Below are 27,733 nucleotides of genomic sequence, written 5' to 3'. Positions count from 1 at the left end.
GCATACTGTAAACATTAAGATTCAACTTCAATATGTATGCCATCATTGAATAGTTTTGTTTCAAGGATGTATCAGTTTCCAACATTAAGAATACATTGATTAAATAAAACATCTAATTTTCACCTGTCCAACTACCATTTACTAATACTAATAGCCAGTTTTCTAATGTCTATTCCACATAGTCATATCAACTACAATCAAATACAATTGCCTCAAATGTTGAAATTTCAAACCAAACAAATTCAAATATATATGTTAATATATTGGCAACATATTTTCTGTGTTGGAACTTGATGGATGACATCGGAGGACAGTTTGGAAAAAAAATCTCTTATATTTAATCGCTATACTATGACAGATTTAGTTATTTAATTATCATCACTGAGCAGTTAATATGCACTATCCCCACTTGTTAATTTATATGCAAATAATATCAAAGACTTCCACTAACTTAAAATTGTACTGCAATTATCAGTCCAGCATGAAACACCAATATCATGCTGTTCTCATGTCTCAAATTTATGATTTATTATTTTTTAACATTTTTAAAAATAATTTAAACAATTAAATTGAAATCTGAAATCTTCTATCTGCTGAGAATTTAATCTTTTTTAACTTCCACACATTTCATGGAAGTATAATTTTACTATCATTACAATGCCCAAAACTGTATTTTGTTAATTAAATCAGTAAAACAGTCTTGTGTGAACGAATCCTTTTTATTCACAGTGAAAAAAAAAATCTGGATATTTAGATATTTTAACTTTATTATCAATCTTAAAAGAATGGTCTCACAAAAACTAATAATTCTTAAATGATTTGCATGATCAATAAATACTAGTATGTGAGTCAGTTAGAATTTTTTCCATGGTTCAAGAGACCATATGGCCGAAACCTTCAGGCTTTTGTTCAGTTTGTGAGTTAACTCAGGTAAATAACTTTTGGAAAAATTAAGTTTAACTCATTTAAATATTTGCCATGACATAATGTATTTTACATCCATTTTAATATGTCACTTAAGTATGATGGAATAGCTGGCAACAGGTGGAATAAGTTGAGTTAGTGTATGACTGGAGTTTGAAGGAATGAGTGTAGTGATACTTCATGCAAACAAAAAGAAACAATATTTATATGTTATATAATATTAATTGTTTCACAGTTTTGGATTGGACACATTTCATTGTGTAAAATCAACTTGCTATTTTTTTAATTTTAAATTTTACTAATGTTTAACAATCCTCCGCCAAAAGCCCCATTAAAATCTTTTGTCCATAACATGAAGTGTGAATCCATTTTTCACTAAATCAAACCGTTATTAAAAAGTTGAGTTTCAGTGAAAAGTAATTGCAATATTAAATTTATCTGAATTTACCCTAAATAGATTTTTGTAATAATAAGTTTTGACCTACTAAATTAAATGAATTTGATAATCATTTGTTTCGAACAACCAAAGTGTTTGATATAATCCTCCTAGATATGCTTGTAATATTTGCCACTGGACAAACAGCCATGCTGTTAAGTTCTGTTTATTAGCATGTTCTTTATTTCCGGTGTTTAGCTATATCCACAGGAGCGGGAATCATTCTTACTTTGAATGAGGAGATCGAGCGGGCACCCCGAATACAATGACGAAGCAGAGACAACTTATGACTTGGTGAGGTGAGTCTTATATATAGCTAATATTGAATTTACAATGCCTCCATCTATTTCTTTCTACTGATAATTTTATGATACCAGTTATTGACATTATATAAACTATTTCATTAATTAAGTTTTTATCAATTTTTTTATTTTTATTTTGCCATGTACAATGAAAGACTAAAGGAACTGCTAGTAAAGCAAGTGCAATTGTACTTACTGCCCCCCCCCCCCCCCCCCCAAAATCAATGGTCAAGATATTGCTTACTAAAACAATATGAGAGGTGCACAGTGTCTATATATCACAGGCTCTTAATATCTCCTTAATATAATTGTCTCTGGGCTCACCTGCTACTCAGGTGCTATCACTGTAAAAATAGTTAAACTTTACAGAGGAAAAACAAATTTTCTTCAGATGCTGTTCTTTGATCATGGAGCAGCTTCTGAACAAGTTTCATAACATTCTATCAAGGTTTGACAAAGTTATTGATGCTTGAAAACCTTTTAATCTCAGACTGTTTATAAATGTAAACAGCCAAAAAAAAAAACGAGGTCAAAAATTTTATCAGTGAAAAATGGAAAAATATAAAATCAAAAATCCAACTTTTGCTCCAGATGCTAATTCTTGATCTTAAAGAAAGATTTAAGTCCATCCAATCATTAAAATATGGAAAAAAGAAAAACAAAATATTTCCAAATTTATCTTTTGATCTTAACAAAGCATCTGTCCTGATGTTTCATCATAGTCAATGAAGGTTTGAACAGTTATTAATGTTCTTATACCGCAGTAAGAATTTAAATCTTGATGCCACCCAATACAGTATGTAGGACTTCTATGTCTGGCTTCCTGGACTAATGTTGCAGACAAGACAAAAATACAGGTACATTTTTATACAGAGACATTTAGTAGTGCCTGCACAACATTTGGTAAAGCCTATGAAAAAATTGCAAGAACTCTAATATGGGGTTTTTAATAGGACTAATGTGAATACAAAATGGGTGCTGTCAGATTAAAGTAATGGCAAAGTCCATGATTTGCTAGGGGAAAGACCCAAAAATAATACTGATCAATAATATAAGAAGAGGTGACCATTTCAAATAAATTTCTATTTCCTACTCTATTCCAAGAAAAAAATATAAGGAATAATTTAATTAATAATATTTGTCAGCCTTCAAAACATTGAACTATAGACGTTCAGGATGATTGTTATAAGAACGGGCACTTAACAGTATTAGTTTCCTAAAAGTGAAAAAAAGCTCACCGATGTCAGCCCCAAAATCTTGACTCTCCACAAAATCTACCATATCTAAAAATTCACTGGCATGACTGTGAACATGTTCATCCATTTTAGTTAATGTTATAATGAACCTCTCTGTACAGACCACTAGATATAAAATTAATGTATCATTTCAATAATTATACAATATGTCAGTAGTAAGAAGAGGGCACCTGTTACAAAAGCACGGAAAAGTAGTATCACCAATATGTTACCAGCATCTGTGGATGTCACTGATGAAAGTTGTCAACTATCAAAAATAATCATTAAATGTTTTATAGATATCATTTTCATAATTATTTAATTCACTTATAAATTTTCAAAGATAAAGAGATAATTGGTTTTAAGTGGATTTTATTTTAGATAGAAAGTATATTTTCTCTCTTGCAACTAATTGAATTGGTACACAAGTGCAAAGGAGCTAAAATAGCAATAAAATGTAATTTGATAAAAGTGACACACAACTCCACCCTTTCAAACTAAAAACCCAAAATTCATACCCTGTTCCCCAATTTGAATTGTACATAAAAGGATAACAGGATTCTCCAAAACTTTGGACAGCACAACAATGACCACACACTGCCAACAATAGATTTAGAACTCTGATGAAAAAGACAGCCGGACAAATAAAAAGACTAAGATAAGATAAGATAAGATAAGATAAGATAAGATATATTTTGTTACCAATTAAGGGCTCTAATATGATTCCTGAGTAAATTCACAAAATAATTCAAAACAAAAAATTATGTAAACATTTCATATAATGATGAACACGTGTATTAAGTTTTACATCATAATAAGATAAGATAAGATAAGATAAGATATATTTTGTTACCAATTAAGGGCTCTTATGATTCCTGAGTAAATTCACAAAATAATTCAAAACAAAAAGTTATGTAAACATTTCATATAATGATGAACACGTGTATTAAGTTTTACATTATAATAAACATGTACTGTAACTTTCAACTTCTTTGTTAACTAACTAAAACAAAAACTTAAACATGAGAATGTACTCAGAATGTACTCAGAGTGACAGTCAGCTTTAACACTACCTGATCAGTCATATCTGTGATGCTCAGGGAACAAGGAAAACAAAGTCAAAACTGTTACCAGTCATATCTGTAATGAGTGAACAAGGAAAACAAAGTCAAAACTGTTACCAGTCATATCTGTAATGAGTGAATAAGGAAAACAAAGTCAAAACTGTTACCAGTCATATCTGTGATGAGGGAACAAGGAAAACAAAGTCAAAACTGTTATCAGTCATATCTGTGATGAGTGAACGAGGAAAACAAAGTCAAAACTGTTACCAGTCATATCTGTGATGAGGGAACAAGGAAAACAAAGTCAAAACTGTTACCAGTCATATCTGTGATGAGTGAACAAGGAAAACAAAATCAAAACTGTAACCAGTCATATCTGAGATGAGTGAACAAGGAAAACAAAATCAAAACTGTTACCAGTCATATCTGTAATGAGGGAAACAAAGTCAAAACTGTTACCAGTCATATCTGTAATGAGGGAACAAGGAAAACAAAGTCAAAACTGTTACCAGTCATATCTGTAATGAGGGAACAAGGAAAACAAAGTCAAAACTGTTACCAGTCATATCTGTAATGAGGGAACAAGGAAAACAAAGTCAAAACTGTTACCAGTCATATCTGTAATGAGTGAACAAGGAAAACAAAGTCAAAACTGTTACCAGTCATATATGTGATGAGGGAACAAGGAAAACAAAATCAAAACTGTTACCAGTCATATCTGTGATGAGTGAACAAGGGAAACAAAGTCAAAACTGTTACCAGTCATATCTGTAATGAGTGAACAAGGAAAACAAAGTCAAAACTGTTACCAGACATATCTGAGATGAGTAAACAAGGAAAACAAAGTCAAAATTGTTACCAGTCATATCTGTGATGAGTGAAAAAGGAAAACAAAATCAAAACTGTTACCAGTCATATCTGTGATGAGTGAACACGGAAAACAAAATTAAAACTGTTACCAGTCATATCTGTGATGAGTGAACAAGGAAAATAAAGTCAAAACTGTTACCAGTCATATATGTGATGAGGAAACAAGGAAAACAAAATCAAAACTGTTACCAGTCATATCTGTGATGAGTGAACAAGGAAAACAAAGTCAAAATTGTTACCAGTCATATCTGTGAACAAGGAAAACAAAGTCAAAACTGTTTACAGTCATATCTGTGATGAGTGAAAAAGGAAAACAAAATCAAAACTGTTACCAGTCATATCTGTGATGAGTGAACAAGGAAAACAAAATCAAAACTGTTACCAGTCATATCTATGATGAGTGAACAAGGAAAACAAAGTCAAAACTGTTTCCAGTCATATCTGTGATGAGTGAACAAGGAAAACAAAATCAAAACTGTTACCAGTCATATCTGTGATGAGTGAACAAGGAAAACAAAATCAAAACTGTTACCAGTCATATCTATGATGAGTGAACAAGGAAAACAAAATCAAAACTGTTACCAGTCATATCTGTGATGAGTGAACAAGGAAAACAAAATCAAAACTGTTACCAGCCATATCTGTGATGAGTGAACAAGAGAAAACAAAATCAAAACTGTTACCAGTCATATCTGTGATGAGTGAACAAGGAAAACAAAATCAAAACTGTTACCAGTCATATCTGTGATGAGTGAACAAGGAAAACAAAGTCAAAACTGTTATCTACCATATAATTAAAAAAAAACATCTCATAAACAATCACATGTACCTTAGTTTCAGTGTCGATGTGAACTCAACTTCCTGGTCAACTTAATCATTCAGAACTTGGGGCTTAAACAAGCATTAATCAATCAATCCTGGGCAGGTTTGGAAGAACGAAATATTGGACAAAGGGAATATCGGACTGATGCACAGACCTGAGAAAACATAATGCCCTTACTATCATAGGCAGGACATAAACAAAATTATAATACATAAAAAAGATAACAGGAATTGCCAAAATATTGGACAGTTCAAAAGACCACACTTATTTAACCACCAATTTCACTCAACTCCGAAAAAAACCTGTGTACAAACAAAGAAAAACAACAACAGCCAATACATGGTCTAGGAAATTAGACTTTGAATTCAATAAATTAAGTTCTGTTCTCCAAGGCAATCCATGGCATATATATAGGGCCTTAAATTTCTTTTATTTATTTAAAATAAAATAACCTGAAATTATATATGGTGAACCAACATCTGAAGAGGTGGTCGTGTGGTAGGGTAAAATGTAGGTGTATACCTAATGTTTCACAGTTGTCTTTCACCAAGGTAATAGATAAAACAACACTATTTAATGTTGTTCTCTATTGAAAAAATTAAAAATTTTGAGGACCTAATATATTTTACTTGGGTAGTTGGAAGTTTTATTTTTTTTCTTTAAGAACAGATCTTTGTATTTTAAAGATAAACCGAAAGATATTACTGTACTAGTATATATCCTTGAGGGCTGTGTTAAACCTGGAAGTTTGTAACATATATCTTGCCATGATCTGCATGGCAGGAACCCCGTCATTGGTGGTCTGCATGTTATATCTTAATGTTTTAGTCATTAAAAGAAGGTGGTATGAATGACAGATCTTTAATCTAGTCTCTATTAATTTTTTTCAAAAGTTTTCCAGCTTTGTGATATGATTTATTACTTGACATATAATGTAAACACAAGTCTTAGATTGTTGAGGACGTTGACCTCTAGATGTCTTTTTGCTTCTTGCAACATTGGGTTGCTACAGATCATAAAATACAGAATTGTAAATTAAGTGAAAAATCATTTAATACTGAATTGTTTCAACATGTATCTACTTTCTCTACCTAACAGTGATTTCAGTATAAACTTGTTAATACTATTTGTAAAGGGTTTCCTGGAACCCTGTGTCGCCTGTGATAGCTGCTTTCAGTGTAAAAGTGTACTGTTTAAACTGTAAAAAGTGAGTCCATTTAAAAGTAACATACAGAATTTTTAAAAAATCGAATGTTTTCTTTAGATGCAATTTCTTGATCTTGTAGATTAGCTTCCTTCTGTCTTGGTTTCATAACAATCAATGAAGGTTTAAAAATTTATGATGTAAAAAAAAATGTAATCTTAGACTGTAAATTTTAACTGCAAAAAACTATGTCTGTCTATCAGTAAAATGCTGAAAAATGAAATTAATATTTGTTTCAAAATTTTGCTTCAAATATTATCTTCTGTCCAAATTTCATGAAATTCCATAAAGGTTTGACAAAGTTATTTGTGTCTGAAAAACTTGAACCACAGACTGAACCTAAATGTTGATGATGCTGATGATGGAATCGAGGATCTATTTTAAAGTTTCTATAATGTAGAGAAATAAGTGATACTTACAGTGCAATGGTCAAATACTTAGGTTAGAACCCTAAAAAAACTAGGAAACTGAATCATATATTGGTTACTTAGACGCTACCTTATTATCATGAATTTACAAATGTCAATTTGTGTCACTTTTCAACTGTTTTATAACATTATAAAATGTTTTTTAATTGAAAATTTTTATGTCAATTAATGGTCACTTGTCAGAACACTGTTAAAAACTAGAAAACTGAATCATATATGGATACTTAGCACATACTTAATATTATTAAAAATTTACAGATGTCAATTTGACATAACCCAGGTGTTAAAGAAAACAATGTTGTCACTTTTCAACTGTTTTATAACATCATACAGTGAGTGCCCTTTTCCAAATTAGTTAACACACTCAAATAAAGTTTAAGTGCTAATGTACTGTCTCCACGCTGCGGACTTTTCAAATCCTACACATATATACCTTAATAATGTTAGCTTCCAATAACTCTACCTTTAGAACCATAATTCTACAGTACTACGTAGTGAGCTAGATTTGCAATACATGATAGATACTTCATTTACAACAAAGATACAAAATATATACAGTACTTCTGTTTTATTTAATCCAATCTTACTGGAAGTGTGATAGTTTTTATACTAAATAAGAGTACAAAAACTTGTACTAACACACATATATATAGTGCAAATCCAGTAATGTATGTTTCTGGTACATGTACTGAAATATCATTACAATAGTTACATAGTGCTATAATCACATTATAAGGTACTTTCTCAAACCCATAGTACTTTATATGCAGATTACGAAATCTTCACTTCTGTCAAAAAAAAATATTGGTCAAGGTCAAATTCTGAACAGATTTCATATAGTAATCAATAACCGAAAAAAGATTGATTAATGTATAGGTACCCCTACTTCATTAATGTTAAGAATAAAATTTAGTGTGAAAAGTCCATACAAACATGTCTTAAAGGATTGATGTTCTTCCTTTAGCCTTTATGTCCAGCAATTTAATCTGAATAAATCATCTAATATAATGAAAGGTGATGAAACAGAATGATAACAAACACACTGGTCAGGTAATTTAAGCAGTAAAGATATCAATAACAAACACAATGGTCAGGTAAAGCAACAAAGATATCAATGACAAAAACACTGGTCAGGTAAGACAGCAAAGATATCAATAACAAACACACTGGTCAGGTAAGACAGCAAAGCTATCAATAACAAACACACTGGTCAGGTAAAGCAACAAAGATATCAATAACAAACACAATGGTCAGGTAAAGAAGCAAAGATCTCAATAACAAACACACTGGTCAGGTAAAGCAGCAAAGATATCAATAACAAACACACTGGTCAGGTAAAGCAGCAAAGATATCAACAAAAAATCACTGGTCAGGTAAAGCAACAAAGGTATCAATAACAAACACACTAGTCAGGTTAAGCAACAGAAATATCAATAACAAACACACTAGTCAGATAAAGCAGCAAAGATATCAATACCAAACACACTGGTCAGATAAAGCAGCAAAGATATAAATAACAAACACACTGGTCGGGTAAAGCAACCAAGATATCAATACCAAACACACTGGTCAGATAAAGCAGCAAAGATATCAATAACAAACACAATGGTCAGGTAAAGCAACAAAGATATCAATAACAAACACACTGGTCAGGTAAAGCAACAAAGATATCAATTACAAACTAACTAGTCAGGTAAAGCAACAAAGATATCAATAACAAACACAATGGTCAGGTAAAGCAACAAAGATATCAATAACAAACACACTAGTCAGGTTAAGCAACAGAAATATCAATAACAAACACACAAGTCAGGTAAAGCAGCAAAGATATCAATAACAAACACACTGGTCAGGTAAAGCAACAAAGATATCAATAACAAACACACTCAGGTAAAGAAGCAAAGATCTCAATAACAACCACTCTAGCCTGGTAAAGCAGCAAGATATCAATAACAAACATACTGGTCAGGTAAAGAAGCAAAGATCTCAATAACAAACACTCTGGTCAGGTAAAGCAGCAAGATAGCAATAACAAACACACTGGTCAGGTAAAGCAACAAAGATATCAATAACAAACATACTAGTCAGGTAATGCAACAAAGATATCAATAAAAATACACTGGTCAGATAAAGCAACAAAGATATCAATAACAAACACACTAGTCAGGTAAAGCAACAAAGATATCAATGACAAACACACTGGTCGGGTAAAGCAACAAAGATACCAATGAAAAACATACTGGTCAGGTAAAGCAGCAAAGATCTCAATAACAAACACACAGTCAGGTAAAGCAACAAAGATATCAATAACAAACACACTAGTCAGGTAAAACAACAAAGATATCAATAACAAACATACTGGTCAGGTAAAGCAACAAAGATATTAATAACAAACACACTAGTCGGGTAAAGAAGCAAAGATCTCAATAACAAACACATTGGTCAGGTAAAGCAACAAAGATATCAATAACAAACACATAGGTCAGGTAAAGCAGCAAAGATATCAGGCAGGTAAAGCAACAAAGATAAATAACAATTAGACTGGTCAGGTAAAGCAACAAAGATATCAGTCAGGTAAAGCAACAAAGATATCAATAACAAACAGACTGGTCAGGTAAAGCAACAAAGATATCAGTCAGGTAAAGCAACAAAGATATCAGTCAGGTAAAGCAACAAAGATATCAATAACAAACACACTGGTCAGGTAAAGCAACAAAGATAAAAAAATCAGTTAAAAAGGGCTTAACTCATCAGATCAATACAAAGCAGAAAACCTCTAAAGACTGAACGTGGCAGAGTATCTATATATCCCACAACAAAAAAGACACCAAGTAAAGATCTGAGAGTACTCAAGTCCTTATAATTAACACTTAGACCAACTGTTTTCTGTGATATTAAGAGCAATACTATCCTGAACTTTTGAGTCAACATTTTTTTCTCTTTCAATGTTGCACTTTTCTAGAATTTTTTTCCCATAATAACTAACAATAAATGTTGTCTAAGTATTCCCACTGTTTTCCTGTGCTAATTAACTAGAAGGAAACCTACCTTTTGTCACTAAACTGATCAGTATTCTTTAGCAATGATCCAAGCATTATCCATAGCAAATTTGATCAAAATTATACCAACATGAAATTACGTATGATATACAGGTCAATTGGTTTCGACATCTAAGATAATTGCATTTTTCATACAACTATATTAATATTCAGGGTAAATTGTATATTTTTTATTTAATCTAAATGACATTGTCATATGCATGTGACAGTTGTAATATGTCCACTGAACCCTTGGGCTCGCACTACTTTACTAAGGTCAATAAATGTTCATAGCTTTAAGAGGATCAGTATAAATCATATAAAAATATCATTTGAGTTTTGGCTATTATCAGTATTGTAAGAAAACACTTGACAAATTGGTTTTCAATTAAGGCAAAACAAACTAACTAAAGGAATAGGAACATTGTAAAATAACGTTAAATTTCTGCCAAAGACCTTTGACTGTAAATATCTGATCTTCAAAAATCACAACTAAAAAAAATATTTTAAATTTCAAATTTTTTGTATATTCTCTAAAGGGCTATAACATGTATAATTCTTCAACTTATTAAAATTTCTAGATAATTAAATAGCTTTTTTTTTCTAAATTTGCTCGGTGAATTATATAACAATTTTAAGTTGTATATAAAGGCCTAAAAGTATATTAGATGATTCTAATTAGTTAGAAGACACATTTGTTTTTCAAAATACAACTTAAAGTAGGAGTCCTATCACTTTTCAAGGGCTAAAATGACAACACATCAACTCTACACAATGGCTACCCTTTTCATGATTAAAAAAGTCAACACGTGTAATGGGGAGACAACTCTGATGAAGTAGAAATCTCCTTGATAACACAGTAAGATACAAAACTTTCTCTTTTCATCTCTCTTATATTTTATAAATGTGTCTTTACCCATTTTTCTCATATCCATTGAAGTATTGATTTAAAATCTATCAGTCTTACGACCTGGCATATTCATTTTTTTCCCTGCTGTCCAATTTGACATGAAAGGGAAGCATCATTTATTTATGTGTCACACTTTCAGACAAAGCTATTACTTTTAATGTTCTATAAGTTAAAAATCTAGATTTTTTTCCTAGTGGACAACCACTTAATAAACTTTTAAAATTGAAAAGAAAAATTGCCCTCGGCTTTTAACTTGCAGGACATCAATTCTTCATCGTATCTAAGGAAACTTAATTAGAATCCAATCTTTTTGTTTTGTTGGACTTATACAAAAGGAGAGGCACATTAAACGTCAAATCCTGTTTCGCCAGAATTTGATGGGAAATAAAATTACAGCATATGATTTTGACATTTTTGTCCCTGGTCTTTCACGGATGGTGTTATATACATTTTGTACAATTACGACAAGGTGTATAAGACCTATACTATTATTCAATTTGTTGGCTGTCTGTCATAACGGCTTATTTATGATTTCTTCATCTTAAATGACATACTAACACTATGATGGAGGAATAAAATATTTCACACAAATTGGACTCATGCTTTTGAATTATTTATATCGAAAAATATGTTTTCATATCACTGATGGTATATATCAGTAACTGACTTGAAAATCTGCACTGACATTGATTCTATAAAAACTTCTAAAAGAACTATAAATGAAAAATAACCTTTCATAAATTTGCTGCGTCCAAAGTGTTTTCTGAAACCTATGTTATTAATATAGAGAATAAAAATGTTTCACTGTTCCCTTGCTGTTCAGATGTTGGTACTGTTATTCTCATAACACTGATAATTCATACCAATAAATAAAGTTTTTTCTAATAATATCTTACCAGTGATTGGGAGGACATCTTGGTCAAGAATTAGGGGAGATAACCCCTCCTCTGTCAGTTTCTCGTCAGCTGAAAATAGAAATAATTTTAGAATTAACTTTTGAGTTAAATTGACATGATACCCAATCATGTAGTTTTTTTGTGTTTATTTTGTATTTAACTGTTTCCATAATGTGTGCATACACATGAATTTTTCATGTGTTTTCCTCTTTGGTTTTGTTTTTATTACCAGATAATATGTATATATGACCACAACATATTTTCTGTTAAATATAATCATTGCTGCAATGATTCCCTTGCGAAAGTAGATTTATACAAAACTCCATTAGGAGAGAAGCTATAGCTTGGTTGTTGGAGCTGTGAATTCCTGTCCCAGTACAGTAAGCTATAGCTTGGTTGGTGGAGCTGTGACTTCCTGTCCCAGTACAGTAAGCTATAGCTTGGTTGGTGAAGCTGTGACTTCCTGTCCCAGTACAGTAAGCTATAGCTTGGTTGGTGGAGCTGTGACTTCCTGTCCCAGTACAGTAAGCTATAGCTTGGTTGGTGGAGATGTGACTTCCTGTTCCAGTACAGTAAGCTATAGCTTGGTTGGTGGAGCTGTGACTTCCTGTCCAAGTACAGTAAGCTATAGCTTGGTTGGTGGAGATGTGACTTCCTGTCCCAGGAAAGTAAGCTATAGCTTGGTTGCTGGAGCTGTGACTTCCTGTCCCAGTACAGTAAGCTATAGCTTGGTTGGTGGAGCTGTGACTTCCTGTTCCAGTACAGTAAGCTATAGCTTGGTTGGTGAAGCTGTGACTTCCTGTCCCAGTACAGTAAGCTATAGCTTGGTTGGTGGAGCTGTGACTTCCTGTCCCAGTACAGTAAGCTATAGCTTGGTTGGTGGAGATGTGACTTCCTGTTCCAGTACAGTAAGCTATAGCTTGGTTGGTGGAGCTGTGACTTCCTGTCCAAGTACAGTAAGCTATAGCTTGGTTGGTGGAGATGTGACTTCCTGTCCCAGTACAGTAAGCTATAGCTTGGTTGCTGGAGCTGTGACTTCCTGTCCCAGTACAGTAAGCTATAGCTTGGTTGGTGGAGATGTGACTTCCTGTCCCAGTACAGTAAGCTATAGCTTGGTTGGTGGAGCTGTGATTTCCTTTCCCAGTACAGTTGCAACTTGTTTAAGGAAAATCAACAGTAAATTTGACCTTCTGATGAAAAAACCTATAAAAAAAATCGTGGTGGCAGATGCGGATCCAGGATTTTGAAAAAAGGGGGCTGGGGTCCCAAACTTAGCAACATTTGGAGTGGGACATGTACAAAGTCTATGCATTTACCATATATGTAGCTCCATAAGAGGAAGCCGTAGGCACCCTGCCCCCTCTAAATCCACCTCTGGGTGGTTAAAAAAATTGAAGTTTAGCATAGGTTTGATATTGGTTATCATCATCATGTTATTATTACTGTTTAGGTGGGGCAAGTTGACTGGCACCCATAACCTAGTTTAATGACTGCACTGCATTAGCTGTTTTAGTGGAGTACGTCTTTAGTTCAGTTGGTAGAGCATTGGCTTACTGTGCTAGGGGTCCCCAGTTCAATTACAAGCTGGTACAGTGGTTAATTTGAGAAGGAGAATCATGCTCTACTGTTCAATATATCAAAAGATCAAATGAAACTACAGAAAAAAAGAGAATTTTGTTTTGTTATCAGATGATGTAGACATGCACTTTTAAATAGATAATTTGACAAATCATTGCCTTAACCCTTTATTTGGCATGACATGCAAACTGCTTTTACAGTTAGAAACACTTGACACATCTATTGAAAGTATATATACAATTTAACACTTCTTTCAAAACCTATAACACAGAGCATTAGTTATTCATGAAGACTTCTATTTCATCCTTTTATTTCGTAATAAGCCAATTTCTTTTCAATGAAAGTAAATTTTTTCCTTAATTGAAATGAGATTTTTTTCTCGTGGATACGTGGGACCTTTCAGTAATCCATCACCATGCACCTGTCTGCTGACGAGGAACTCGATTGGACAATTATAACGGAAATTGAAATGGCTCTAGCCTAATTCATTTCTGGCTAGTGCAAAACAAAAACCTCATTTATTTTTTTATCATAAGATGTTAAAAGCAATTTTCTGAAATCCATATAACCACCAAAAGATTGAAATTCATTTTCATCATGACTTTAAATTTTCTTTTCAAATTAAGGAAGCAAACAATCAAAGAATAAATTGAAATGGCAATTATTACAGAAAAGTACAAAAGTGAGCTTATGCGATATAGGCCAAAATAATTAATTTCCAGAAAAATATAGAAGCTTTTAGATATAATGTTCTAAGCAAGGGCAGTCATAAGAATAAACCATAAATCACAAATAGTTAGTACAGGAAAGGCTTGAACAAGGGCTCAAATCAGCCTGAATTACTCACCTATTTATAACCATGAATTACACAGAGATGATATTTAGGTCTGGTGTGAACTGATATGAAAAGCTTTTCATAGTTATATTCAATGTAGTCCATGCTATTTATCCAATAACCTACTGGTAAACAGACAATTGTAACAGTCTCATTGAAGTTACTGATGACTGATACACTTTAACCTTATATTGTATCTAAATGTTAACTGTAAGTCCATTTATCAAGACATTACAGAAAAATGAAATAAATTTAAAAAAAAATTTGCACTTGATACTGTCTTTTGGTCATTTAAAAAAACTTCTGTCCAAGTTTCATAAAATTCACAAAGTTATTGATGTCTAAAAAGTTTTACCAGAGACTGAAGTTGAACATAAATGTTGACACCACTTAACTGCTGCAGCCAATGGAATATAAATTCACTATGTCTGACTTCTGCACATAAATGTTGCAGGCTGACAAAAAGGGATCAGAGGAAAATAAATTACATGTGTTTTAGAGATAGGTAAAAATAATTCAGCACAGACAATTCATTGTTTGCGTGCTTATTAGTTGGGGACATTAACATCAACCATGTCTTCTAACACAATAGCTGTCAGGTCAACATTAAAATCAACCAATAACATTGTCTACTAACATAATGGCTGTAAGGTCAACATTAACGTTAACTATGTCTACTAACATAATGTAATTGACTGTCAGATCAGCATCAAAGTCAACCATGTCTACTAACAAAATGTAATTGACTGTCAGATCAGCATCAAAGTCAACCATGTCTACTAACAAAATGGTTGTCAGGAAAACATTATTGTCAACCATGTCTACTAACATTATGGCTGTCAGGTAAACATTATCGTCAACCATGTCTACTAACATAAGGCTGTCTGGTAAACATTATTGTCAACCATGTCTACTAACATAATGGCTGTCAGGTTAACATTATCGTCAACCATGTCTACTAACATAATGGCTGTCAGGTCAACATCAAAGTCAACCATGTCTACTAACATAATTGCTGTCAGGTAAACATTATTGTCAACCATGTCTACTAACATAATGGCTGTCAGGTCAACATCAAAATCAACCAATGACATTGTCTACTAACAAAATGGAATTTGGCTGTCAGTTCAACATAAACGTCAACCATGTTTACAAACATAAAGGCATAGGCTGTCAGGTCTAATTTAACATCTACCATGTCTACAAACATAAAGGTATAGGCTGTCAGGTCTAATTCAACATCTACCATGTCTACAAACATAAAGGTATAGGCTGTCAGGTCTAATTCAACATCTACCATGTCTACAAACATAAAGGTATAGGCTGTCAGGTCTAATTTAACATCTACCATGTCTACAAACATAAAGGTATAGGCTGTCAGGTCTAATTTAACATCTACCATGTCTACACACATAAAGGTGTAGGCTGTCAGGACTAATTCAACATCTACCATGTCTACAAACATAAAGGTATAGGCTGTCAGGTCTAATTTAACATCTACCATGTCTACAAACATAAAGGTATAGGCTGTCAGGTCTAATTCAACATCTACCATGTCTACAAACATAAAGGTATAGTCTGTCAGGACTAATTTAACATCTACCATGTCTACAAACAAAAAGGTGTAGGCTGTCAGGTCTAATTTAACATCTACCATGTCTACAAACATAAAGGTATAGGCTGTCAGGTCTAATTTAACATCTACCATGTCTACAAACATAAAGGTATAGGCTGTCAGGTCTAATTTAACATCTACCGTGTCTACAAACATAAAGGTATAGGCTGTCAGGACTAATTCAACATCTACCATGTCTACAAACATAAAGGTATAGGCTGTCAGGTCTAATTTAACATCTACCATGTCTACAAACATAAAGGTATAGGCTGTCAGGTCCAATTCAACATCTACCATGTCTCATTATCATAATAATATATTCACTGTCAGTTCAATTTCAACATAAAAAATGTCTTTAAACACAATGGTGTTCATCAATGTCAACAATGTCATTATAAGATATTAGCTGTCGTGTCAACATCAACGTCAACAAAGTCGTGTCAACATCAACAATGTCATTATAAAATATTGGCTGTTGGGTCAACATCAACGTCAACAATGTCATTATAAAATATTGGCTGTCGGGTCAACATCAACAATGTCATTATAAAATATTGGCTGTGGGGTCAACATCAACAATGTCATTATAAAATATTGGCTGTCGGGTCAACATCAACAATGTCATTATAAGATATTGGCTGTCGGTTCAACATCAACGTCAACAATGTCATTATAAGATATTGGCTGTCGGTTCAACATCAACGTCAACATTGTCATTATAAGATATTGGCTGTCGGGTCAACATCAACAATGTCATTATAAAATATTGGCTATCGTGTCAACATCAATATAAATAATGTCTTATAAGATAATGGCTGTCGGGTCAACATCAACATCAACAATGTCTTACAAGATATTGGCATATCATCAACAGTTTAATGTGTGTGTCTCATTGACTACAGGCTGTTTGCACAACATCAACATTCAGCTAATGTATATCTGTTTGTAATTTTGTTCTGAAGTGATATTAAGAAGATAAAAATTTTGAAATCATAATTAGCGATGAGGAGAATTGCAAGAATTGTCCTAAATGATATCAAAAACTGACATATAAGTCTCAAATAGTATTGTATTTTTAAGGTAAAAGCAGAAGATGGAAGTCTTGCTTATACTGTAATCCTATAACACATTAAAGTCTCCAAGGATGTAATAAATTTTGTATTAAAGGTGAACTATGTAGCTTAACTTCAAATTTGTTAGTTTAATCAGGGAAAATTTTCAATTGAAATCTACAAATTATTCGTGCAATCAACATTTGTATGATAGAAATGACTCGGATTAATCCAATAAGTCAATTAAGTTACGTTTATTACTCATAATACATCGATATTGGCTCATTTAAACTGGATTAGGAACATACTCTACTATTTAAAAATTCTTCAAATAAAGAAAATCAAATTTTAGATTTCGACTAATATCCTTAATTTGTTAAATATTGCTTAAATTATGCCCTTGAGCTTGTCTTTGTGACATTAAATTCCAAATTAATGTTTAGAAAATTGAGCAATGGAGGGATTCTTATCCTGCCTAGGGAAGCCATTGAAACTTAAAGTTTCCGTACTATTCTGATCATAACAAAAGCATTACAGAGGTGGCTAGGGAGTTAATAGGATTAATAGATTTTACAACAGTTTGATCAGCTACAAATTTGCATTTTATTACAGCTACATTTTTTAAAACTTCCTATCTTTTGTTTATAGTTGTGAAGAAAACAGGAAGTTGCCAAGTGTTCATAGAAACAATGGCACTTTTCATGGCAATTGTACAAATGTATTGAAAAGATAGAAAGTCGTAAAAACCTGACAATTCTTCCTGATAGCCTATAGAATTCAAGAAGTAAATTAACATTATGTTATGTAAAGTTTTGTTATCTTCTTATTTCACTTGACAAATCAGATAAAAATCAAGCATGACATTTAAAAACAAACAAAAAACAATTTCAGAAGATGATTTTCTATAGATCAAAAACAAAATGTCTATAGTTGCTAACCTTCTACGTCATTTGGTCTCTGGTGGAGAGTTGTCTCATTAGCAATCATACCACATGTTTTTACTTTTATGTTTTCTTATGAGGACTCAAAAAATAATAACTTGTTTACGATACTGTCGACTGACTGATTGTGGCAAATTTTTTTTTACAGTTATATATATAAGGGAAATAATTAGTTCTCAGAATATACTTTCTTCAATTGTAAAAGGTTTACAATATCGATTTGGCGAATAAAATGTGTGAATCTTGAACAATCCAAATAATATACATGATATAAGCTTTAAATAGTCCATGTTTTGGTAACCCCAAAAATCGTTTAGATAAAAAAATAAAATAGCAGGTGCACAACACAATGACTTGTAGAAGAATTTGAGCAAATTTAGTGGAATTCTGTCACGTGGGTTCTGATTGCAGATTAACATTAGAATGAAGCAGACAAAGACAGATGAAGCAGGACCACAGAAGCAATCCCTAGCTCTGTTAACGTTATAAGTGAAAAGGTGTGAGTGACTGCCAGGTGACAACATAAATTAAATAATCAAAGAGCTGAAAGCTCTGAGGAAAAATGACGCCACTGTCTCTAATATTGTTATATTTTTTATGCAAGTCTTGATTTTCACATACCGTAATTAGTTTAACATTCCAACATGTCTCATAAGCATATAATTGATATTCGTATATGTGTGTGTTATGTGAAGATGACAACTGGCTGTTTTTTTAGTACAAATGTATAGGTCAAGACTACCTGAATGATCTACAGTATCCAATGACTACTGGCTGTTTTTTTCTATAAATAAATAGGTCAAGACTACCACAATGATCTACAATATCCAATGACTACTGGCTGTTCTTTTGTACTAATAAATAGGTCAAGACTATTTGAATGATCAACAATATCCAATGACTACTGGCTGTTCTTTTGTACATATAAATAAAGACTACCTGAATGATCTAAAGTATTCTAAGTAATGTGATTTTTGTCTTGCAATTACATTTTTCTAAATCAAGAATATAGACTACTAGTATCCTTTTCAAACCAAATGATTATGAAGAGCCTGTTGTTATCAAGCTCTTATACCCCACATACTCATTAAATAAGTTACTAGTGACCTAGTTATTTCTGTTACTTGAAGCAAATTATATTTCTGTAGATTTAGACAATAGTATAATATTGTTTTACTAGTTTTATTTCACCTTGAAGATTAGACAAATAGGGATACTCCTTTGATTTTTTATTTCATGTCAGTCAGGTCGCTTTATATGAAACTTGAAACCACTTCTCTGCCATATTGTTATTTCATAACAACTCTGCCCTTGACCATGTTGACCCATGTAATTGATATTCATTCTTTAACCATATATCATAGTCAGTTAGTTTTTGATTTTGCACTCCCACACCACCTTTCAGGTCAAATGTCTGTCTCCATTTAAGTTAATGACATTGAACAATCATGGTATTAAACACAATTCCAATAGTGATAATGCTGTTCTAGTAGGTCACCATATATTCAACTCGGGTAGCATTCCAGTTATTGAAATTTGTGTCAGATTAGAACAATGATCTAGACCTTTAGGAATGGATCTTACAATTTAATATGGAGCCATAGTATGGGACCCCTACACGGTAACAAAAAAAAAAACAAGCTTGAAAAGATACAACGTCAAGCGGAAAAATCTATCACCAGAAATTACAAGTCAAGAGAGGATGGACGGGATACGTCTCTAAAATGCTTGCCTAACTGGAACTACAGCAAGATCTCCAGACAAGACGAACAAGGAGTTGAAGCCAGAAGTTAATATTTATGTAAAAAGTAGTTGAGGGGCTGATTCCGGCTATTGAACCATACTGTCATACTATAATATTATTGCGTAAGTATTTCTGTATTGTCCTTGTTATTGGTCCATGTCTTGGTGTATTGGTCTGAGGCGAAGCCGAAGGCCAATACTGCTGGCCGAGGACCAACAATAAGGCCAATACAGAAATACATATAATAGTATCTTTATTAATTAACTACAGTGTTACAATATTTTTTTATTTCATTTCACAAGAGATAAACATTTTTACCTTGAAGTGGAACTATCCAAATCTCAGTTTCTTTTTATAAGATGCAATATCTAATGATTTGGTGCCGTTTCCATGCATCTTCAGCCTTTTCTCATCTGATGAATTTTTCTACCCTTTCCAGTCACTATAAAGTGTTACAACTTTAATTTAGACACAACACATAAATAGTAATTGGAAAGGTACTGCCATTGCATGTGTAATGCAAATATATTTAAAAAAAAAATAATGTAAGAGTTGAAATTGATACAACTATCCATAAGCCAATTGACCAAAGAACGAAGATTTGCGCAATTACAGAATGCATATGCCTGGTTCGGGTTTAAAAATAAAAGACCGTTTACAAAACATGAGAAGCGAAAGTGAACAGTAAAAATCGACATGATGAAATTATGAGGTCGTCAAGAAATGAACTTTGTGATAATTTACTCGTTCCCTAAACCTGAAATATTTCCATCGTCTACTTTCAAAATGCTTTTCAAATGAATGGGACCGTCTTTAACCTAAAATATATGCCAATACTGAACGTTTCAGCTTGTTTATGGTGAGTAAATAAAAACTGCGTCGTACAAACAACTGTTTACTTTCAGTTTGAGTTTATCGTGACTTACGATCTAAAAACTAGAGACGTTCCGAAATCCTGTTTTGGCCGGATCAGAACTCGGCCAATACGGAAAAAAAATCTGTATTGGCCGAGTTGACATCTTATATTGCATATGCAGTTTTCATCATTTTAAGTACAATTACAGTGTAGTTAATTAATAATGATACAGTTACAGACTCTGCTGCTATAACTTTGTGAACAAAGATTCATACGCACCGCGTGGGTATAACCGTATTACTAATTTCCGATTATTAAAATCTTCGTAAATCTTGATAAAGACCAGTTTCTATCCAATGGATATCAAAATGATTCCGATTATTACTTTTTTAATGATTGTAAAGTTGAAATGGCATGAAAGGCTGACATTATTTAGGAGAACTATTTTGTCTAGCGATTGCTGATCATTGGAGGGTAAAAAGTCCAACACCATAACAAAACGGATCTATTTATCATGTATACATACCGATTGTAAGTGTAAGACATGTGCATAAAAGTGAAAGCTCGAATAAATATGAAAAATATAACAAAGGGATAGCTCCAAATACCATTTAATAACAAAAAACATATGGACAGGTCAAGATATCTTTTTGGTAAATAAAATAACGTATGTAAACTGGTTCCCGTCCGACTACAACACTTTAACAAAGACTTTGTTCGAGTGTAGCGTAATACAAGCAGATTCCAGTTAGTATGTAAAATAGTAAATATGAAACCGAGTGCGGTAGGCGGAGGCATAATCAACTTCCGTTAGTTCTGGTCAATGGTATCGGAAACATGCCGCTGATAGCGTCATTTTCCCAAATATACATTAAAATGAATTTAAATAAGTATAACAGTTTGACCACATGAATTAATATGATAGTGAAGATAGCAAATATCTAGCTAATATTCAGTTTATTGTTTGGATATTATGAAATGAATTCCATTGGATGTTGGATGTGTACTGATTGATATTTTAGTCTTAGATACATGATTTTTTTATATTAGTTTTTATTGGCTGTGAACTAGCTGTCAGTAACTGTGAGTACTCTACGATCTGTACTTAGTGTCTTTTTTGTTGTTATGGATGAGGGATGGATTAATACCCTGCCACTTCCGGTCTGTGTTTTTGTTTGATGTTTTTCTGCTTTGTATCGATCTGATGAGTTAAGCCTTTTTCCACTGATTTTTATAGTTTGTTCTTCTGTTGTGCTGTTACAGCACTGTCCCAGGTTAGGGGGAGGTTGAGTGCTCATAAACATGTTTAACACCGCCACATTCTTTATGTGCCTGTCCCAAGTCAGGAGCCTGCAGTTCTGTGGTTGTTGTTGGTTCATGTCTGTCATATTTATTTTTCCTAAATTGTTTTGTTACAAATTAGGCCATTAGTTTTCTCAATTGAATTGTTTCATATTTTTCATGTCAGGGCCTTTTAATGCCGACTATACGGTATGGGTTTTTCTCATTGTTGAAGGCTGTACGGTTGCCTATAATTGCTAATACATCTGCTTTATTTGAACTTTGGTGGATAGTTGTCTCATTGGCAATCCTTCCACATCTCCTTATTGTTGTAGGTGGATAGTTGTCTCATTAGCAATCCTACCACATCTCCTTATTGTTGTAGGTGGATAGTTGTCTCATTGGCAATCCTACCACATCTCCTTATTGTTGTAGGTGGATAGTTGTCTCATTGGCAATCCTACCACATCTCCTTATTGTTGTAGGTGGATAGTTGTCTCATTGGCAATCCTTCCACATCTCCTTATTGTTGTAGGTGGATAGTTGTCTCATTGGCAATCCTTCCACATCTCCTTATTGTTGTAGGTGGATAGTTGTCTCATTGGCAATCCTTCCACATCTCCTTATTGTTGTAGGTGGATAGTTGTCTCATTGGCAATCCTTCCACATCTCCTTATTGTTGTAGGTGGATAGTTGTCTCATTGGCAATCCTACCACATCTCCTTATTTTTATAATGACTGTTGTTTTCATAGTTAGTAACTATCCTACATAATAGAGCAGTAGTTTTATTTAAAACGAATGATGATTTACTCACTCACAGTACATGTGAATGTTGATTTACTCACTCACAGTACATGTGAATGATGATTTACTCACTCACAGTACATGTAAATGATGATTTACTCACTCACAGTACATGTGAATGATGATATACTCACTCACAGTACATGTGAATTTCAAATCAAACTTGTCACACACTTCCAATTCTTAGGAGTTTTCTATTTGTTTGTCAGAACAGTTCTAGTAATTAAAGATTTCATAAATAAAGTTTGGAATAAGTGGCAAAATTATATGTTTATAAACCTAGATTATATTGGTTAATAAATAAAAGGTCAAGTTCTAAAATATCATTGTCCAACACCTGACTCTGAGGCATAATAATTTGATAAAGAGATAATATTGAGATAACTTGATCTTTACACCTTTCCTTAACCTTGGGCATACTTGATCACACCTGGACAATTCTAACTTATCACCTGACCGTTCACATGTGGACAGAAAATAAAAACTCTTTTATTATTAAATATCAGTCAAAGTAATGACGTCATATAAAAATATATTAAATGTTAAAAATTCTTCTTATTACATGAAACTTAAAAATAAATGATAAAAAATACTTATTATTACGTGGAACTAATAAAACTGTATAAATGTTAAAAAATATTTATAATAACGTGGTACTTAAAACTGTATAAATGTTAAAATAAACTGTTGACACAGAGATATGTTTCGCCCGTCGTCATAAAATTCATAAAAAGACAATCTGATGGACAGCAACATTGCTAATTAATTCAAAGTCGCTGGACCAACTGGTGGGTAAGGCCTCAAAATGGTTGACAAACTGAGATGTACAGACAGCAATGTAACTTTATAGAAAATATTTTCTATTGTAAGTAGTTCCTATCAAACTAACTTAATCATAAAACTTAACATTGAAAATTGTTAATTGATTGAAAGTCACTGAACCATGGTCTAGGGGGCAGGGCCTTAAAATAAGTCATCAAACTAATATGTACTGATGGTAATGCAACTTTATAGAAAATATCATTGATCTATGGCAAGTAATTCATATCAAACTAACTTAAGCGATAACTTATTGAAAATTGCTAATTAATTGAAAGTCACTGAACCATGGACTAGGGGGCAGGGCCTTAAAATAGTCGTCAAACTAATATGTACTGATGGTAATGCAACTTTATAGAAAATATCATTGATCTATTGCAAGTAATTCATATCAAATTAACTTAAGCGATAACTTATTGAAAATTGCTAATTAATTGAAAGTCACTGAACCATGGACTAGGGGGCAGGGCCTCAAAATAGTTGTCAAACTGATATGTACTGATAGCATGCAACTTCACACAAAATATCATTGATCTATCACCAGTAGTTCCTATAAACCTTACTTAAGCAGAAAACTTAACATTTAAAATGGCTAATTAATTCAAAGTCACTGGACCATGGCCTAGGGGGCACTCTGGGCCTCAAAATAGTTGTCAAACTGATATGTACTGATAGTTTAATGATGCAACTTCATACAAAATATCATTGATCTATCACAAGTACTTCCTATCAAACTAATTTTAGCAGAAAACTTAACAATTGTTGAGGCAGTGATCGCAGCTGTCGCCGCAAAAGTAATCCCTTTGTCTCGCTTTCCACGACTTTCGTCTCAGGCGAGACAAAAATACTTATTATTAAACAATACTTAAAAAGAAATATTAAAAAATATTTATTATCAAATAATACTTAAAAATCAACATATTTGTTTTTAAACCTTTTATAACTTGAAGCAGTATCCAAATCGACAAATATCTATATAATTATAAAAAAAAATATTTATATTTAGATACTGTAATGTGGAAATTTTCATGAATTGCTGACTATAATACAGTCATACTGTTTTTAATTCAGGATTTTTTGGTGACTCCAGTATAAAATTTCATTTCTGGTTTAGAAACTGTACAATTTCCCCACAAAAGGATCTTATTAATAAGAGCACTCTTAAATTTGTGGGGATTATCTGCTTATTAATTTTCTTTTTATCTGTATTGTTATCATTATTGAAATACTTAACAGGTGTATCATGTATCCTAACACGTTTTGTTTATATAATAAAAACAATAAAATTCTCTGCTTGTCCACTTGATTGAGATGTTTTCAAACTAACTGTCACGTATAATTTGGAATTAAAAAAAATCAGTCTGAGTTCATAACTTTAGGGATTCTTCATGATTTAGTACAAGTACTGTCCTGTGATCAGCATAACAAATTTTACAGATTGTTCGTCTGCCGATCCTATTGGTGTACTGATTCATGTATTATCATCTTATGAGAAGTATGGTTTCCTTGGATTTTTTAGGGAAGATTCAATTCTAATCGAGAAAAAAAACCAAAAAAACCTGCCACTTAAATCCCCTGTATACTGATTTACAAGTAAATAGTTGGCAACAAATGATTCCTGATCTGCACATTTATTGAGAGAAAACTAAAATGAGTGCCAGGGTCTTGTGTTTGACTGTAATATTAGTATGAGATTTAACACTGATATTTATATGTGCACCTTTCCTTAGATGTATAAGAGAGAGGCGAAAGATACCAAAGGGACACTCAAACTCATAATTCGAAAATAAACTGACATTATGCCATGGCAAAAAAATGAAAAACAACCAATAGACAATCAACAGTCTACAAAACACAACATAGAAAACTAAAGACTAAGCAACAGGAACCCCAATAAAAAAGTGGGGTGATCTCAGGCTGTCTGAAAGGGTAAGCAGATCCTGCTCCACATGTGGCACCTGTCCTGTTGCTCACGTAAGTTCAAACCCAGTGATAAGTCTGATTTGGTAAGTCACAATCAAGGAAAAGAAGACAGGATTGTGGTTAAAACCATTGGAACATAATTCCATCGTCACCTGTGAAACATATATTCTATAAAGCTAGGTCAATATAATTGTATACTGACCTATTTTTTTTTAATAGATTTCATCTATAAACCGATTTGAATAGATGAAATTGCAATCAATATATGTTTGTCACAATACTAATACTGAAAGCATAAGAATATAAATAATTCTGAACAAGAATATATGTGTCCATACAACACCATGCCCCCCTCACATTATCCTCCTAATTTGACATGTATTTCAAAACGTTCATATTTTCTTAATTACCATGTACAAAAAATTTCCAGTTGATATGACCACATCGTCACAACCTTAACCAAATATCTTAACCAACAGAATAATAAATGAATGGACACAGAGACTGGAAAACATAATGCTAGGTCCTTAGTATCGTGTGTGGGGAATAAAACATAATGCTAGGTCCTAAGTATCGTGTGTGGGGAATAAAACATAATGCTAGGTCCTAAGTATCGTGTGTGGGGAATAAAACATAATGCTAGGTCCTAAGTATCGTGTGTGGGGAATAAAACTTAATGCTAGGTCCTAAGTCTCGTGTGTGGGGAATAAAACATAATGCTAGGTCCTAAGTATCGTGTGTGGGGAATAAAACATAATGCTAGGTCCTAAGTATCGTGTGTGGGGAATAAAACATAATGCTGGGTCCTAAGTATTGTGTGTGGGGAATAAAACATAATGCTAGGTCCTAAGTATCGTGTGTGGGGAATAAAACATAATGCTAGGTCCTATTAGTATCGTGTGTGGTCAATAAAACTTAATATGTAGATGTGCCAAGAGCACACAATTCAAATGCATTGTGCATTTAACAATTACGTTGAGAGAAGAAAATGAAATATTTAGAAGGCTTAAAGTCTAACAAGACGTTAGTAAAACGGATCTGTAGAAAACATGCATGAGGATATCCCAAGGTGTATAAATATTGCATCAAATATGACTGTTAAAAGTCCCACAAGTCTTTAAGGATGTTCGCTACTCTGTTTCAAAATAACAAGATTTTTTAAAAGACTGTTATAAATTAATAGTATATATAAAGAAACTAAAAAAGCAGAATAAAATTAAGGGTCCGTGTGCTTGTTTTCGAGATATAAGCCATTGAAAATCTGGTGGGAAATAATTCTCTCTAGATTTTTCGTAGATTTAACATTGACACTTTTTTTCTTCCAAAAATTATGAAAAAATAACAAGGATTTTATAAGATTTTCAAAGATGACATTTTAAACTATATGTAATCAAATGATGGAAAGAAAAATAGGGTTTAGTGGGCAAAATTTTTAATGGCATATTACATGGATAAAACCAAAGGATTCCGAATATCTGTCAAAAATTCAAAAACAAGAGGACTCAGCTAACATCCTTAACAGTATTAATAAAACAAAAAATTTACTTAATTCAAAAGCCAGTAATACATTCACCAATCCCAACAACAAAGCGAATTTTGTAGTAAATTGACCCAAGCATACAAGAATGTGTGCCAGACATATAAAAATTGCCTTTAGTAATCTGACACCCAAAGTACCATAACTCTGGATGACAATTCAGAAAGTTTTCAAAATTTAATATCATCTTACTTTCACCAATTCCAACAAATATGTAAAGATTTCAGTAAATCATTCCAAGCATAATCAAGTTATGGTTCCATATGATAAAAAAATTAATTAAATCTGACTGTCTCTTAACTGTGGAACAGCAAACCCGAAAACTTTCTAAATCGGAAGGGAGGTTATTTTTATCAATCCAAACAATAGCGTTAAGTTTTGAGGAAATCAAGCAAAGCATACTGGAGTTAGTGGACTATATGTGTAAAATTGCCTTAAATTCGAAGGTTTTAAGTCATGTTACTCTGGAGAGATGATATTTTTTTTTTTTTAAATCAAAAGGGAGGTTTCTTCTGTCAACCCTAATGTTGTTTTAAAGTTTCATGACAAATGGTTAAAGCAAATTTCAGTTATCGAAACAAAGTGCTGACAGACGGACAGACGTTGGTTTACCATGA

At 32.7% G+C, this 27,733-nt stretch overlaps 1 protein-coding gene across 5 annotated transcripts in view; it reads right to left on the bottom strand.

Moving 5' to 3' along the window:
• Window positions 1–27,733, bottom strand: part of LOC127705441 (LIM domain only protein 3-like) — a 152,417-nt gene that overhangs the window by 98,633 nt on the left and 26,051 nt on the right. For 4 of the 5 annotated variants that reach the window (XM_052209756.1, XM_052209761.1, XM_052209758.1 and 1 more), the window contains one exon: window positions 12,131–12,199. In XM_052209756.1, the coding sequence (XP_052065716.1) occupies window positions 12,131–12,199 (69 nt within the window). Of the gene's footprint in view, window positions 1–2,900; window positions 3,017–12,130; window positions 12,200–27,733 lie in introns of those variants that run through there. The other variant, XM_052209759.1, reaches the window with a different exon arrangement.

This window comes from Mytilus californianus, unplaced genomic scaffold, assembly GCF_021869535.1.
Source record: "Mytilus californianus isolate M0D057914Y unplaced genomic scaffold, xbMytCali1.0.p SCAF_6, whole genome shotgun sequence".
Classification (NCBI taxonomy): Eukaryota; Metazoa; Mollusca; class Bivalvia; order Mytilida; family Mytilidae; genus Mytilus; species Mytilus californianus.
The sequence above is the reverse complement of the archived record's forward strand: the minus strand, read 5'-3'. Positions and strand labels throughout refer to the sequence as shown.